At 43.7% G+C, this 12,837-nt stretch overlaps 1 protein-coding gene and 1 long non-coding RNA gene across 3 annotated transcripts; both read right to left on the reverse strand.

Annotated features, from left to right (window-relative positions):
• Positions 1–222: 222 nt before the first annotated feature.
• Positions 223–1,074, reverse strand: LOC133884775 (embryogenesis-like protein). Its single transcript, XM_062324325.1, has one exon. The coding sequence runs from the start codon at positions 982–984 to the stop codon at positions 532–534; it is 453 nt and encodes a 150-aa protein (XP_062180309.1). The 5' UTR covers positions 985–1,074; the 3' UTR covers positions 223–531.
• A 1,087-nt stretch (positions 1,075–2,161) lies between these two features.
• Positions 2,162–4,565, reverse strand: LOC133884776 (uncharacterized). Of its 2 annotated transcripts, XR_009903166.1 has the most exons (5): positions 4,338–4,563; positions 3,443–3,501; positions 3,294–3,366; positions 3,149–3,214; positions 2,162–2,448 (listed from the first exon to the last, which is right to left on the reverse strand). It is a non-coding gene; the product is annotated as an uncharacterized LOC133884776 (long non-coding RNA). The 2 variants fall into 2 exon arrangements; XR_009903165.1 differs by having other exon boundaries at positions 3,149–3,366; positions 4,338–4,565.
• Between the last annotated feature and the right edge of the window lie 8,272 nt (positions 4,566–12,837).

Raw genomic sequence — 12,837 nt, forward strand, 5'->3', positions numbered from 1 at the left:
TCTCAAAAGAATATGTACTGCTAACTTTGCTCAAATTTCCTCCCAAAATCAAACCTTTCGGCAGCCTACTGCTCGAGCTGCTAGAGCTCAGCCTTGAGCTGCTCCATCTTGAGCTTATCAGCAGTTTTGCACTGATTCATTTATTCATCAACAAGAAACCTCCTAGCTCAAAATTTTGCCAGTATGATGCACAGCAGATATAGTAAGCTTGAAACATCCATGGATCACAAGGCATTAAGCAAGTACACATGCAAATACAGCTCCATGCTGACACAAAAACACAGTGCCAGTTTAGCTTCTCTAATTTGTAACAATAAAAGGACTAAAAATGGCCAATTCGGGCAGATGGTAAACCAAGAACAAATGACAAATTAGCTCCGGATCTTCAATCAAGAAGAACATATTGGCATTGCAACAGATAGTTGGCTACATTTATTCACCAATCAAAGCACCTAGGAACTTCAATGTCAAAAGAACATGTATATCTAGCTTCGTTCAAATTCCCTCCGAAAAATCAAACCTTTCGGCAGCCTAATCCTCGAGCTGCTTGAGCTCAGCCTTGAGCTGCTCCATCTTGAGCCCCATGGAGCGGCGGAGCGCGTCGGCGTCGGCGGGCGGGAGGCGCGCGAGGAGCGCGTCGAAGGAGGCGAGGGCCTCGTTGGCGGCGTCGCGCGCGACGGAGGCCTCCTCGTCGAAGTAGACTGTCTCCTTGCTGTCCATGGCCGCCTCGATCTCCTCCCGCGCCTCCGCGAACTTGCGGTTCACCTCGTCCACCTCCTTGCCGTAGTCCGGCGCCGAGGAGAAGGCGCGGCGGCTGCACGAGAACGCCGCAGGGTGGGGTCGCCGCGCCGCAAGCGCGGGCGCGGGCGTCGCGTTGGGTAGGGTTTGGCGGACCGCCGCGGCGGGGCCGGTGGCGGCGGCCGGGTGGAGGAGGGAGGAGGCTGCGGCGGCGGCGCGGAGGACGGCGCGAGGGTTTCGGTGCATCTTGCGTAGCGTGGTTTGTCACGTGTCTCTTCCGTCCAACAATTTTGGGTTAGGAGGTTCTTTTGGAATTTGTTTCGCCACTCCCCGTGTTCAAGGTTCATCTCTTTTCAGCTCATTCATTGCGATTTTTTTGGAAAAAGGTGACCTTTTTATTATTACTGAAGTGGCGAGAAATGAAGGTCTGGGTTTACATAACAGACAACGACAGCTAGATACTGGTGTGTGTTTGGTTATTTTACACATACGACCGTATATGCAGATTGACAATAAAGTCATATTTATTAAAAAAAATATTCGATTGGTTGTATTTATTTAGATAGATTAAACTAAGTTTTTATTTGTTTCTTCGAATTTAAGATTGGATGAGTGAATATAAGAGTTGAAATTGTAATTAATTACTTGTATAAAAATAATTTTATAACTCTAACAAATATGCCTACATGTATAAGTGAAACTTAGCTCTCCTACATCCGTCTAAGCTAGACTACAGAGTAAAGCTCAAATCTCTTGGATCAGATTAAAAACGTATATTTATATTTATCGAATCAGATTGAAATAGTATATACAAATAACTAAATACGTTTCTTCTTGAGATTATACATATACTAAATCAGTTAAAGCAAATTCGAGCCACCAAACACAACTTACACTTACACGATAGAGCAGACTAGAACCACACAGTTAGAAAATAGATACCCTCACGCAGGAGGAACCACAAATTACAAGGCTCGTAGAAGAGCAGCTGCCTAAACCATGCACCATAAGCGGCAGATTTATAACTTTTTAGATTCGGAAAAGAAACCGGCAATTTGCTATTCTAAATCATGCACCTTTTGGAATTTCTAGGATTTGCAACTGAGATTCATTCCTGCATCCCGATGAGTGGACTAACTTATTGTTACCTTTCCCCGTTCATACTAACTATCATCATCGTTGACTACGGGCATCACGATGAGTGGGCTGACTATGGGTCTGTTTGGTTCAATTTTTTCTGTTTCTCAGAAGCCAGAAAACAATCAAACAACTCAGCTATAAGCCGATTTTAAACAACTGAAAAGCTTATTTTTTAAATAAAAAAATGAACTAAAAACTAATAAGCTAATTAAAATGAATTTTTCTGATTTTTAGTGTGCTGAGAAGCTAAAAAAATTATTACAAAAGCTAATAGAAAAAACAATTAGTCAAATTCAAGATTCCATTGTGTACTTCGGAAAATACTAATCATGTCAATATCTCGAGTTGACACCGAATTTCTCTACTGCTAATCAGTCTTCGTGGAAACTTGAGTTGAGGTGGCAGAGTACTGTAATGGAGAAGATAGCAACCATTTGTTTCTTCAGTTGAACTACTATCAAATTCAGATCATACTGCAAATTTGAAGTTATCTTGCTATGGTCCCGTCCTTTGTGTTCCTTCCGGAGTTGATTCTGCGACATCTCCCTCATGATGCCTTTCTTTCTTGTGCTGCAATAATTAATAGGAAGCTGGTTAAATGAGGCCGAGCAGCATTGAAATGAAGGTATACGATCATTAAAAATTCTAAATAAGCATTGAAATGAAGGTATGTGATCATTAAAAATTATAAATAAGTAACATAGGAAATTGGGGTATATAAGTGACATGCACAGAAGGCCAGAAATCACAGTTCTTGTTCGGAAAAAAAAAAGAAATCACGGTTAATGCACCACATAAGAAGCAATTTAATTGACAAAGAAGCGTGTAATGGAGTCAATACAAGCAGGAGTAGGTTTTGTTCTATGAAATAAGTGTCAATAGACATATGCGCATATAGGTCTACTTTAGCTCAATCCAGAGATGCAATCGAGAAAAGATGTCAGCAGCTCCTTTTTTATGCCATTTGGTAGCTCAACCTGAAGTAGGACTGAACTAAGCAAAATGGTATTCGGTAAGGACTGCGGACTTCCATTTGGCCATAAACAGAGGAAATTACAGGCTTATTAGCAGTATGACATATTGATTTCCTCTTATCTTTCTGTTCCTTATTTTCTCTTCTATCTTCTGCGTGATATCTTTCAGTACAGAGTGAAATTTCAACAGTTCACCTGACGATAGCATTGGTGCAGCCTTCTGCATCATTAATCATTTGCACAATGGCAAAAACTGCACATATGGCGAATTTTATGAATTCTAAAAAAGGATGTACCTTTGGAAGAAGGCCTTCTGCAGACATAAGCTCATATAGCTTGCGCATGATTGTTTCTTCTTCAACCTGTACAAATTACTATCTACACATATCATCTTCCAGACAACAATCTCGACGTAAAAGTTCATACTATCTGGGGGCCCACCTGAAGTTTATGCAACTCATGGGACATTGCTCGGTATGTTCCTATTAGGGCTTGATTTTGCTTCTCCAGAAGCCTGCAGGTCCCTTTGTTGTTATAGAATGAGGTAAAGTTACAATCCATTTACGCAAAAGGGTAGTGAAGGATTGTACCTGGACATTTCAGCCGAATGTTTTGGTTCCATTATCACCAAACAGCTTGATACTGATTCCTGCAAATTACTTTGCATATCAGTTTATCATTTCAAATCAAGCTAGAAGATTGTACTACATCATATGTAGGATCATCAAGTACACAAACACCATTGAACACAGTCTCTGCGCTATCTAACAAAATTCACACTGAGTCAAGCTAGCAGATTGTCCATTGTATTTATTATAATCAAGTCTACAAATGAATGCTAACATAAGTTTTTGTTATCTGAAGAAGGCCTTGCAACGATACTACCAGTTCAAAGTGTCACCGTGTGCAATTTCCCCCATTACTCAAGTTTGTGTTTGCACAAAGGTTCAGAATTTTCAGTACAATACTATAGCTAAATAACAGACTCAACCAAGTTTCCATAGCTCAGATGGAATTCGAGAGCAAACATGCCTAGACAAACGAACATGTTTTTTTTTCTTGGTTCAAGAAACAGCCGATCAAATGTCCAACAAAATTACAGCTACCGTAGCGTCCGTTCAACTGAAAAGATCTGGCAAAAGATATTCTTACTAGTGCATATATACAGACTGTGTCTGGAACATATACCTAAACAATCCTGACGAACTTGAGCAACTTCTTGCCGTTGCAAGTCAGGGCAGAGGGTAATGGAAAGCCAAAGGTTTAGCGGGGCGGGCTTAACGAGGCATGTGGGTTCAGTTCAACCCCAAAAATTTTTGGGGGAAAAACAGATAATAATACTCCACAACGCAGCAAACAAATCAATGAACCAGGCGGTGTTTTGTGTCTCCATCCATAAACAAAGATTTTGATTTCATTGCCCGCATCAAACAAAGGGAAGGACAGAATAAAACAATCCATCCAAGCAAGCTAGGGCTCCCTTACCGACGAAAGAAGAAATCAGTCCCAGGTCCGGATGGATCTACGGGGGGTTGTTTGACGATGGCGGGAGCGGGGAGGAGGTTGTTAATTGTTAGGGCCAGGTTGCCGGGGAGGTGAATTTGGGATGAGAACTTGAGAAGGCAGGGCCGAAGGGCGAGAAGAACAAAAAATGCAGAAGGATTTCGCAAGCTTGCCCATTCTGTCCTGTCAAACCATGATTGATAGATGCATACTAGTACCATTTTTCAATTAAAGATGCAATACGGAATTTCTACACATTGAGAATGCTATTGTACTGGAAACTATAAGAGATGACTTGATTAATTCTGTGCGCTGAGTATGGTTAAAATTTGTAGAAAAAGTTGCATCGAAAACACGGGGAAATACTTTACATGAAATCCATTTGTACGATTATGTTACAACCAGGTGTTTTATGCCTTTTAATTGCATGCATAGATGTTATGTGGATTTTCTGTCCATTGAGAGTGCCTTTGTAGAGTGCTCAAGAGTTAAACGAAATGTCTATTTTGCATATGACATACGATCAAAATTTGCACATCTCTAAAGCTAGAATGAGATAGCTTTTTACCTTTAGCCCACACTTCATATGTAACCAAACAACTAAACATATGACATGGAGGATATCACAACTATCACACAATCAAGCCTAACACATCTACCAATAAAGTGCATATAGATACGAGACGTTGACATGTATAAGAGGGATGTGAGGGGATGGGAAGGGAAGGGACGGTGCAGGTGGACGAGGATAAGAGGAAGGGGAGGGGAGGGGATGGGAAGGGAAGAGATGGGGCAAGCAGAGCCATGTCGACACTTCTCTAGAATAGCCTGAGCTTTGGGAGGAGCAGAGTGCTGACAACGGGATCAGACAGTTGTCAACCAACATAGTTTAGATTCAATTGTCATGGACATAGGCCATGGGCCTAGCTATGGGCTAGACTGCAGAGGCCCACTCGGCTAGGAGGTGTGAGTGCATAAGAGGCTTCCTCGAGCAAAACCAGAAGACAACGAAGAATATAAATTATATAGCATCCTTCTTCCTCCCGGGGCTACAACTCTCCCCCCTGTTGCTGCTCTCCTTTTGCACTCCCAGTCTCCATCTTCTTACCCTCTCTAAATTGCTACTTCCCTTACGTGCTCTCATTCTCCCCAAATTTGTATCCCTATTGTGTATTCGGATTTGGTTGCTGATCAAGAGGGGAACATGACAATTGGTATCAGATTCATTCGATTCGTGGAATCGACCTTATGGAGAAGGTGCTTAAAGATCCGTGTACTGCATTGTTGGAGCGGATTCTGGACCGGTTCAGTGCGGTCATGGCCAGACTAGTGACAGCGCTGGGGGCTGGCGAATTCGTGAAGCCAGAGGTGGAGAAGAAGGAGCCTGAGTCACAGTTCGACGCGGAGGACGATGCGATCAAGCATGACGCGGCCACCAGGGACGCCATTGGCACCGTCCCCGTCTCTACCCTTGGCGCCATCGCCATCAACACCGGTGTCGTTGCCTGCATCATCAATTCCACCATCGCGCACTGCAACAAGTCTGTGACCATCCCTACTGCCACACCCTTGCCTCTGCTTCCACTCTGAAAAGGGAATTCAACCATGCCTGACGTGTCGCCTCCGCAATGGGTCATCTTGGCCGCCATCCCACGTGTGGCCCCCACCGAGGACTTCCCTTCGGGCGAGCATGTCTCAGGCCCCGCCTCCTTCATCGCACATGCGTCCATCTTCTACATCACCATGTCGCGTTGGGTCTGCCATGACGATGCCATCGTCGACAACTACCCCTGTGTCATCGCATTCGATTCCTCCGGCGCCTTCCTCCTCTTAGCTAGCTAGGACTGCGCAGAGGGCCCCCTCGTTGCCGCCATCGTGGGACGACCGCTGGAGTGCATGGGTAGTGTCGCTAGCGCGTGGATGCGGCCAAGCCGGGCGCCGAGGTCGACTCGTGTTTCGACGGCGCCGCAGTCATGGTGGGCGTGGGCAGGAAGCTACCGTTATCCAGGTACAAGGGCATGGAGCCACAACCCAACATGTGGCGGGGCACGCAAATCTACGAGCGGCACCAGCGCATGTGGCTCAGCATGTTTGTCGGGGAGGCCAATGCCGCGCGCACCTACGATGTGGTCATGTAGCAATTCTGCAAGTGCGATGCGGTCACCAACTTCCGCCCACTTATGGCCGTCGACTAGGACACCGCCATCGAGCTCCCAGTTCCTCGCATCCCACTCCAAGGTCGAGGTCATCGACGTGCTCCGCAAGTGCACTAACTTTGACGAGCTCGCTCAGAACAAGCACGCCATCACCAACCGCCCTGACCTCTACATCTCCAAGCAGAGTGACTTCCATCATTCCTACTTCCTCTATGACGTGTGTGGCAATTGCGACCACTTCGGCTGCCACGTCAAGCACGACCTGACGAGGCAAGCTAATTGTTCGATGGAAGGCCTCATCTATGCGAGAGCTACCGTTATTGTCTTGGCCACTGCCGAACATTGGGAGCAGCTATGAGAAAGAGAAGCCAATGTCATCCATAGCCACCTTCGTGCTCGGCTTCACCAGCTCCAGCTTTGCTTCGTCAAACCCTGACTGGTTAGTGTAGCCTGCTATTTTCATCCACGATGCATACATGGCTCTTATGAATGCTCCTAATGTTAGGGGAGATGGCTACCTATCAAGCCATTGGACAAGGAAGAGGAATGCATTTAAGCAAGAAATCTTGCATGCTGGTATGATCCGAGGCCCAATTGGTATGCTGATCTATGAGGAGCCTTTGCAAGTTGAAATCCACAAGGCTAATGAATGCACAATGGGGCTGCTTCATTCGCTTACTGGTTATCAGAAGCCTTGTGGCATGGGTGGTTGTATTGTGGAAAGAAATCAATATGTAGAATAATGACTAGTCTGGTGTTTGCAAGTAGATCAAGAGGTTGCTGGTGATCGAGGAAGGAATATGTGCAACTTACACAAAGATCAAGCGTAGTGGTGCCAAAGTTTAGAGAGCTTTGTTGGAGCTCTATATGCACACATGTGGCCTGGATGATTTTGAAAAGTGGAAACAGAGTAAATGTTCTATCCTTGTGTGAGAAGGAAGAATCTATAGATGATGAACCCAACTATGAATTTGAGTATGAGGTCCAGTCACATGAAGATGGGTTTTGGTTATACTATCAGATGAAGATAATGACAACTAATGGCAGTGAAGAGGGAGATACTGGTGAACATGTATTGGCCTTAAGCCTGATCATGCTGCTAGTATATGCTGCAAGTGAACCAAATTTGCATCAGATTTTACATCTTCATGTGATTACAGTGGAGTACGAATTGGTAAGGAAGGTAACAAATAATATGATGGCTTGGATAAAGACATATGTGGATGATGAATCTATTCATGATATGTTGTTCAAGCTAGAGAAAACCATGGATGAACCAGGGGGAGGGTGACATGGATTGAGTAGGATGCATTGGTTGGATGGTGTTGGCTATGGAAGAGTTCTAGAATGAAGTGAGCTATCTATGGAGGATTATGTGTAGGGAATAGGCAGGCTACGCTAGCCTAAAACAAAAATTTTCTACCGCATTCACCGAGGAAATCATGCTAGTAGGAGATCATAGATCGTTATAGCTTGATGCACAGTGCAGCGGAAGAAGGGTTGGAGTAGATCGATCCAACGTCGTGCGCGTCTCGAGCAGCTTCTCGATCAGATCAGTGACCAGCCCCGCGCAGGTGGTCATGCTCCTCGACCAACTTCGAGCACGTGGTCATGCTCCTCGACCAACTCCGAGCAGCCTGCGACCAGCTCCGAGTGGTTGTTGTGTGATCCTTGACCACGTAAAGGAAGCAGTGACCATGACGGGGAGGCCTCGATCACGTCCCCGATCATGAAGAGGAAGTAGTCGATCACCTTATCAACCACAAAGCATGTACAACGCTGTGATCTTCACGACGAGAAGATTAACGCCGCAATAGCAGCAGCGTCTCTACGGTGTCCACACGTACAGGGATGGAATGCCGTACACCGGTGTGCTAGCACCGCGCGCCCGGCTAGGGATTCGTAGGGAGTTCGGGGTTGTGGCTAGAGTTTTGTCGGGATTTGGCCTTTTCGCCCACGACTCCTCCTCCTCTTATATAGAGTATGCTAGTGGACCTTTAATCACATTAAAGCCCATTATGACTCTAAACCCTAATGAACATTTAATCATATTAAATCCCACTCGCAGATCCAATCCACATATATGATCTCCTCTAGGGCATATCACCTACAATCTCCCACTTGCACTAGAGTCGATTCATGCAAGTTTTAAATTCCATCCCCTTAAGTTACTAGAGTCGATTCATGCAAGTTTTAAATTCCATCCCCTTAAGTGTGTTACCCGTTAGGTCCATGTGTAAACAGCAACTACCCGAAAACTCTTTCTGAATTGCAAGTCAATAGCGGTACCTAGCAGCACATATTGACTCATAAGCACACATAAAGATCATATCGGCTGAACCTTGATATACTCATGCACTAATCTCTTTACCACATGATACCAGTCAAGCTCAAGGCGAGATTCATGCCACCCTTGTGACAACTCGGCCATTCACTCGATCAAGTAGTGGATTCATCATGATTAACTCTTTAATCATATTGGCATGGTGTAGCATCTAGGCCCCTAAGAAAGAGGTAAGAGTTTCGGTGATTAATGACAACCATATCATTGTGACTAACGTTTGAGCTTTTGACCAGTGTAAAGGATAAAGAAAAACTTATTTGACAATGATGCCTTGATACTCTTGCCCGTTAAAAAGCTTATATGGATGATCAAAGGACCAGAACTTGAAGGATAAGGATCTTCTAGATCTAAGTGTCACAAGGAGATGAAGGGCACTTAGAGTAGTATAGGTTCCATTTCTATTTAGTCTTTTGACCGTACTATAAAGAGGGGTTAAGAGTTGTAGCTTGACCTAGGTGAGTCTAGACATAGTCGATGCACACTTGTGACTTTCTATTGCTAGGTTAACCCCAAAAAGCTTTTGGCTCCAAATCTAGAAGGTAGAACTCAAAATGGTTTTGAAATAGATAAATTCAGCAAAACTTCAATACATCGGATGATCCTCTGTATCAAGAGTGAGTTCACCGGAGCAAATTCCTAAGAGTTCTGACCTGAAAAAATGTTGAAGACCACGCCGGATAGTCTGGCATTAGAGAGGTGAGAACACCGGAGAAATAGAAAGCAGTGAAGTCCAGAACTAATTCCACTCACCGGATGGTCCGGCGTAGCAAAGCATGATCACCGGATGAATTTACACAGAGATATTGCAAACTATCATCTGGCCCATTTCAATGCGCAGGATGATCCGCCGTAAGACCGGATTAATCACCGGAGGTTTAACGGCTAATGAAACAGTTAACGGCTATTTTGTCAGAAGTATTAGCACCGGATATTCCGATGTGAAGCATGTTATTCACACCGAACCTTCCGGCGTTAAGAAAAAGTTCTGGGTTGTTAGGCAACGGCTAATTTTCGATCCTTAGCCTATAAATACCCACCCATTTGGACCTCTCCGCATCTCTTGCGACCCTGTAGCAGCTCATACACTTGGTGTGTCATTTAGAAGCAAGAGAGAGAGCACTTGTGTCAATTCTAAGTTCTTAGTTGAAGATTAAGGACTTCTTTGAGTGCTTGAAGAGTAACAAGTGTGCATCTAACTGTTGTCTAGGCTTGGTCTTTGTCAAGTGAAGCTTGAGGCTTGTTACTCTTGGTGGTTGGCAACACCTAGACGGTCTTGGTGATCGGAGGATTTCTCGGTGAGCTCTTGGAGGAATTGTGGGAGCCCCGGGAAAAAGATGATGTACTTGGTTTGATACCCGCTAATCCGGAAATGGAGAAGGGGTAATCAAGAGGAAGCACTTGAGCCTTGGTGACTCAAGGGGGAGCTACATCCTTGGTGGATGCTCCAACGAGGACTAGGGGGAAGTGCCAACTTCTCGAAACATCGGGAAAAAATCGGTGTTCTGTTCTTCAACTATTTACTTTTACGCATCTTACTTGGAGCATCGTTGCTATTGCAAATTCTTCTTTAAGAATTCTCTCTCTTGGTTATTTTGCTTAATTAGTTATCTTGTCCTAGTCTAAATCTCATAGTAGAATTCCTCTTTTTAGTTTTATTTGCTTAATCGGTAGAAGTTTTAATTAAAGACCAATTCACCCCCCTCTTGGACTATTCGATCCTTTCAATTGGTATCAGAGCCACGTTCTCTTGATAGGCTTAAAATCCTAGAGCAATGGCCCCGGGGAGCGGAAGTAGCGTGCCAAGGTTCGAGGGAAAGAACTTTGCCTATTGGAAAGTTCGCATGGTGAGCTATTTTGAGGCTATTTCCCCCGAGTGTTGGCAAGCAACCTCTGTTGGGTTTGATCAACCTTTTACCGAACAAGAAGTTAGGTGGAATGCTAAGGCTAAGAATGCTATATTTGAGGGAATTAGTGAAGAAGTTTTCTCTAGAGTTAGAAGTAAGGAATTCGCTCATGACATTTGGGTCGCTCTTTGTGAAATTCATGAGGGATCTAGGAGAATTCGTGAAGAAAGATATCATGTGCTTATGAATGCTCTAAATCAATTCAAGATGCTTCCAAATGAATTATGCAATGACATGTATTCTCATATGAACATGCTTGTGGAAGAAATCAATTCTCTTGAACTCACTCAATTGTCCGATGGAGACATTATTCGTAGGATCTTGATGGTACTTCCCAAGCCACAATACAATATTGTTATCTCTCTTTTTCATGAAAGGGACATCAATGACATGACCATCACCGATGCCGTGGGAAAGATATGTGCTCATGAGATGTTCTTGTTTGGAGATCATGAGTCTTCATCCAAGAAAAACCTTGCTCTCAAAGCAAAGATGGTTGACAACAAGAAGAAGAAGATCAAGCTTCCATCATCATCAAGTGAAAGTGATGAAGATGACGATAATGATGAAGATGATGATGATGACTCCGACACCGAGCTTGCTCTTCTTATGAGAAGAACCACAATGATGATCTCTAAGTTTCAAAAGAAGGGCTACAACTATGATCCCAAAAAGAACAAATTTCGTCCAAAAAAATTTGACAAGTTCGGTGGTGGAGACAAGAAGAAGTGCTATAATTGTGATAATCTTGGTCACATATCATATGATTGCCCTCATCCTAACAAGAGAAACAAGAACAAGTCCAAGAAGCTTGATGCAAGTGAGGATGAGGATAAGCACAAGAAGAAGGATCAAGACAAGAAGAAGAAGAAGCTCTTTAACAAGAGAGGTGGAGGACGTAAGGCCTACATTGTTGGTGAATGGGTCTCCGGTGAGAGCTCAAGTGATGACTCAAGCGATAATGATGACAACAACTTCGCGGGTCTCGCAATCGTCAATGATGATCCACCTCTACCTCCACCACCTATGTGCCTCATGGCAAAAGGTAACAACAAGGTGAGTAATGAGGAAGATGATAGTGATGATGATGGTCTTTCTCCTAATGATCTATCTAAGCTAATGGATGACTATGCTACTATTATCAAAAGGCAAAAGGCTAAAATCAAGTCGCTTGAAAATGCTAATTCCATGCTTAGCTCTAGTCATGATGAATTGCTCACTAAATACAATAATTTGCTTGAAAAACATGATGAAGTAGTTGAATCTAACAAGTCTCTCAAAGCCAGTAACTATAATCTAAAACTGGAGCATGATGGCTTAATGTACAAACACCAAGAACTTGAGTATGCCTATGATGCCATTGATCGTAGCTTGAATGAATTGGTTGATATTGATATAGTTAAGGTCAATGCATCTATCTCTTGTGATGATCTTTTTGATATACCGTGTGATGTTACATCATCCTCTAAGACTAACCATGCAAGGGAGCAAGAGCTTGAAAGTGAGATAGCAAGTCTCAAATCTTGTGTGGTCCGGTTGACTAAGGGGGAGTACAAGCACAAGGAAATCCTTATGAAGAATACCTTATACTACAACAAGAAAGGACTTGGATGCTTTCCCAACCCGGTAAAAAGAGTCACAAAGACACCAGAAATCAAGAATTGTTTCATCAAAGAAGTTGGTTCATATTGCCAACATTGTCAAGTCACCGAAAACCACACGAGGGAGTGTCCAATTCCTACTAAACCTCTTCCTATTTTGCCTTCTAAATACAAGTTCACATTTAATGATCATCATTTTCTATTGCATAAGCTTAAGAGCGGTAAAATCATGGTAAAATTCATTGAAACTCAAGCTAAGGGCAAACTTCCTAGGCAAATTTGGGTGCCCAAATCTCTTGTGTCTCACATGAAAGGTACCAAACTTGGTTAGGTACCTAAAAAAAAGCTTAATCACATGTGTGTAGGTGAACTACAAAGCCGGTGGAAAACATTGGGTGCTTGATAGCGGATGTACACAACATATGACCGGCAATGTAACGATGTTCACCTCTCTAGAAGATGAAGTGGGTAATCATG

The sequence above is a fragment of the Phragmites australis genome, chromosome 11 (assembly GCF_958298935.1).
Source record: "Phragmites australis chromosome 11, lpPhrAust1.1, whole genome shotgun sequence".
Taxonomy (NCBI): domain Eukaryota; kingdom Viridiplantae; phylum Streptophyta; class Magnoliopsida; order Poales; family Poaceae; genus Phragmites; species Phragmites australis.

Coding starts and splice junctions, on each gene's coding strand:
- LOC133884775 (XM_062324325.1), bottom strand. CDS start 984: ATGCACCGAAACCCTCGCGCCGTCCTCCGCGCCGCCGCCGCAGCCTCC.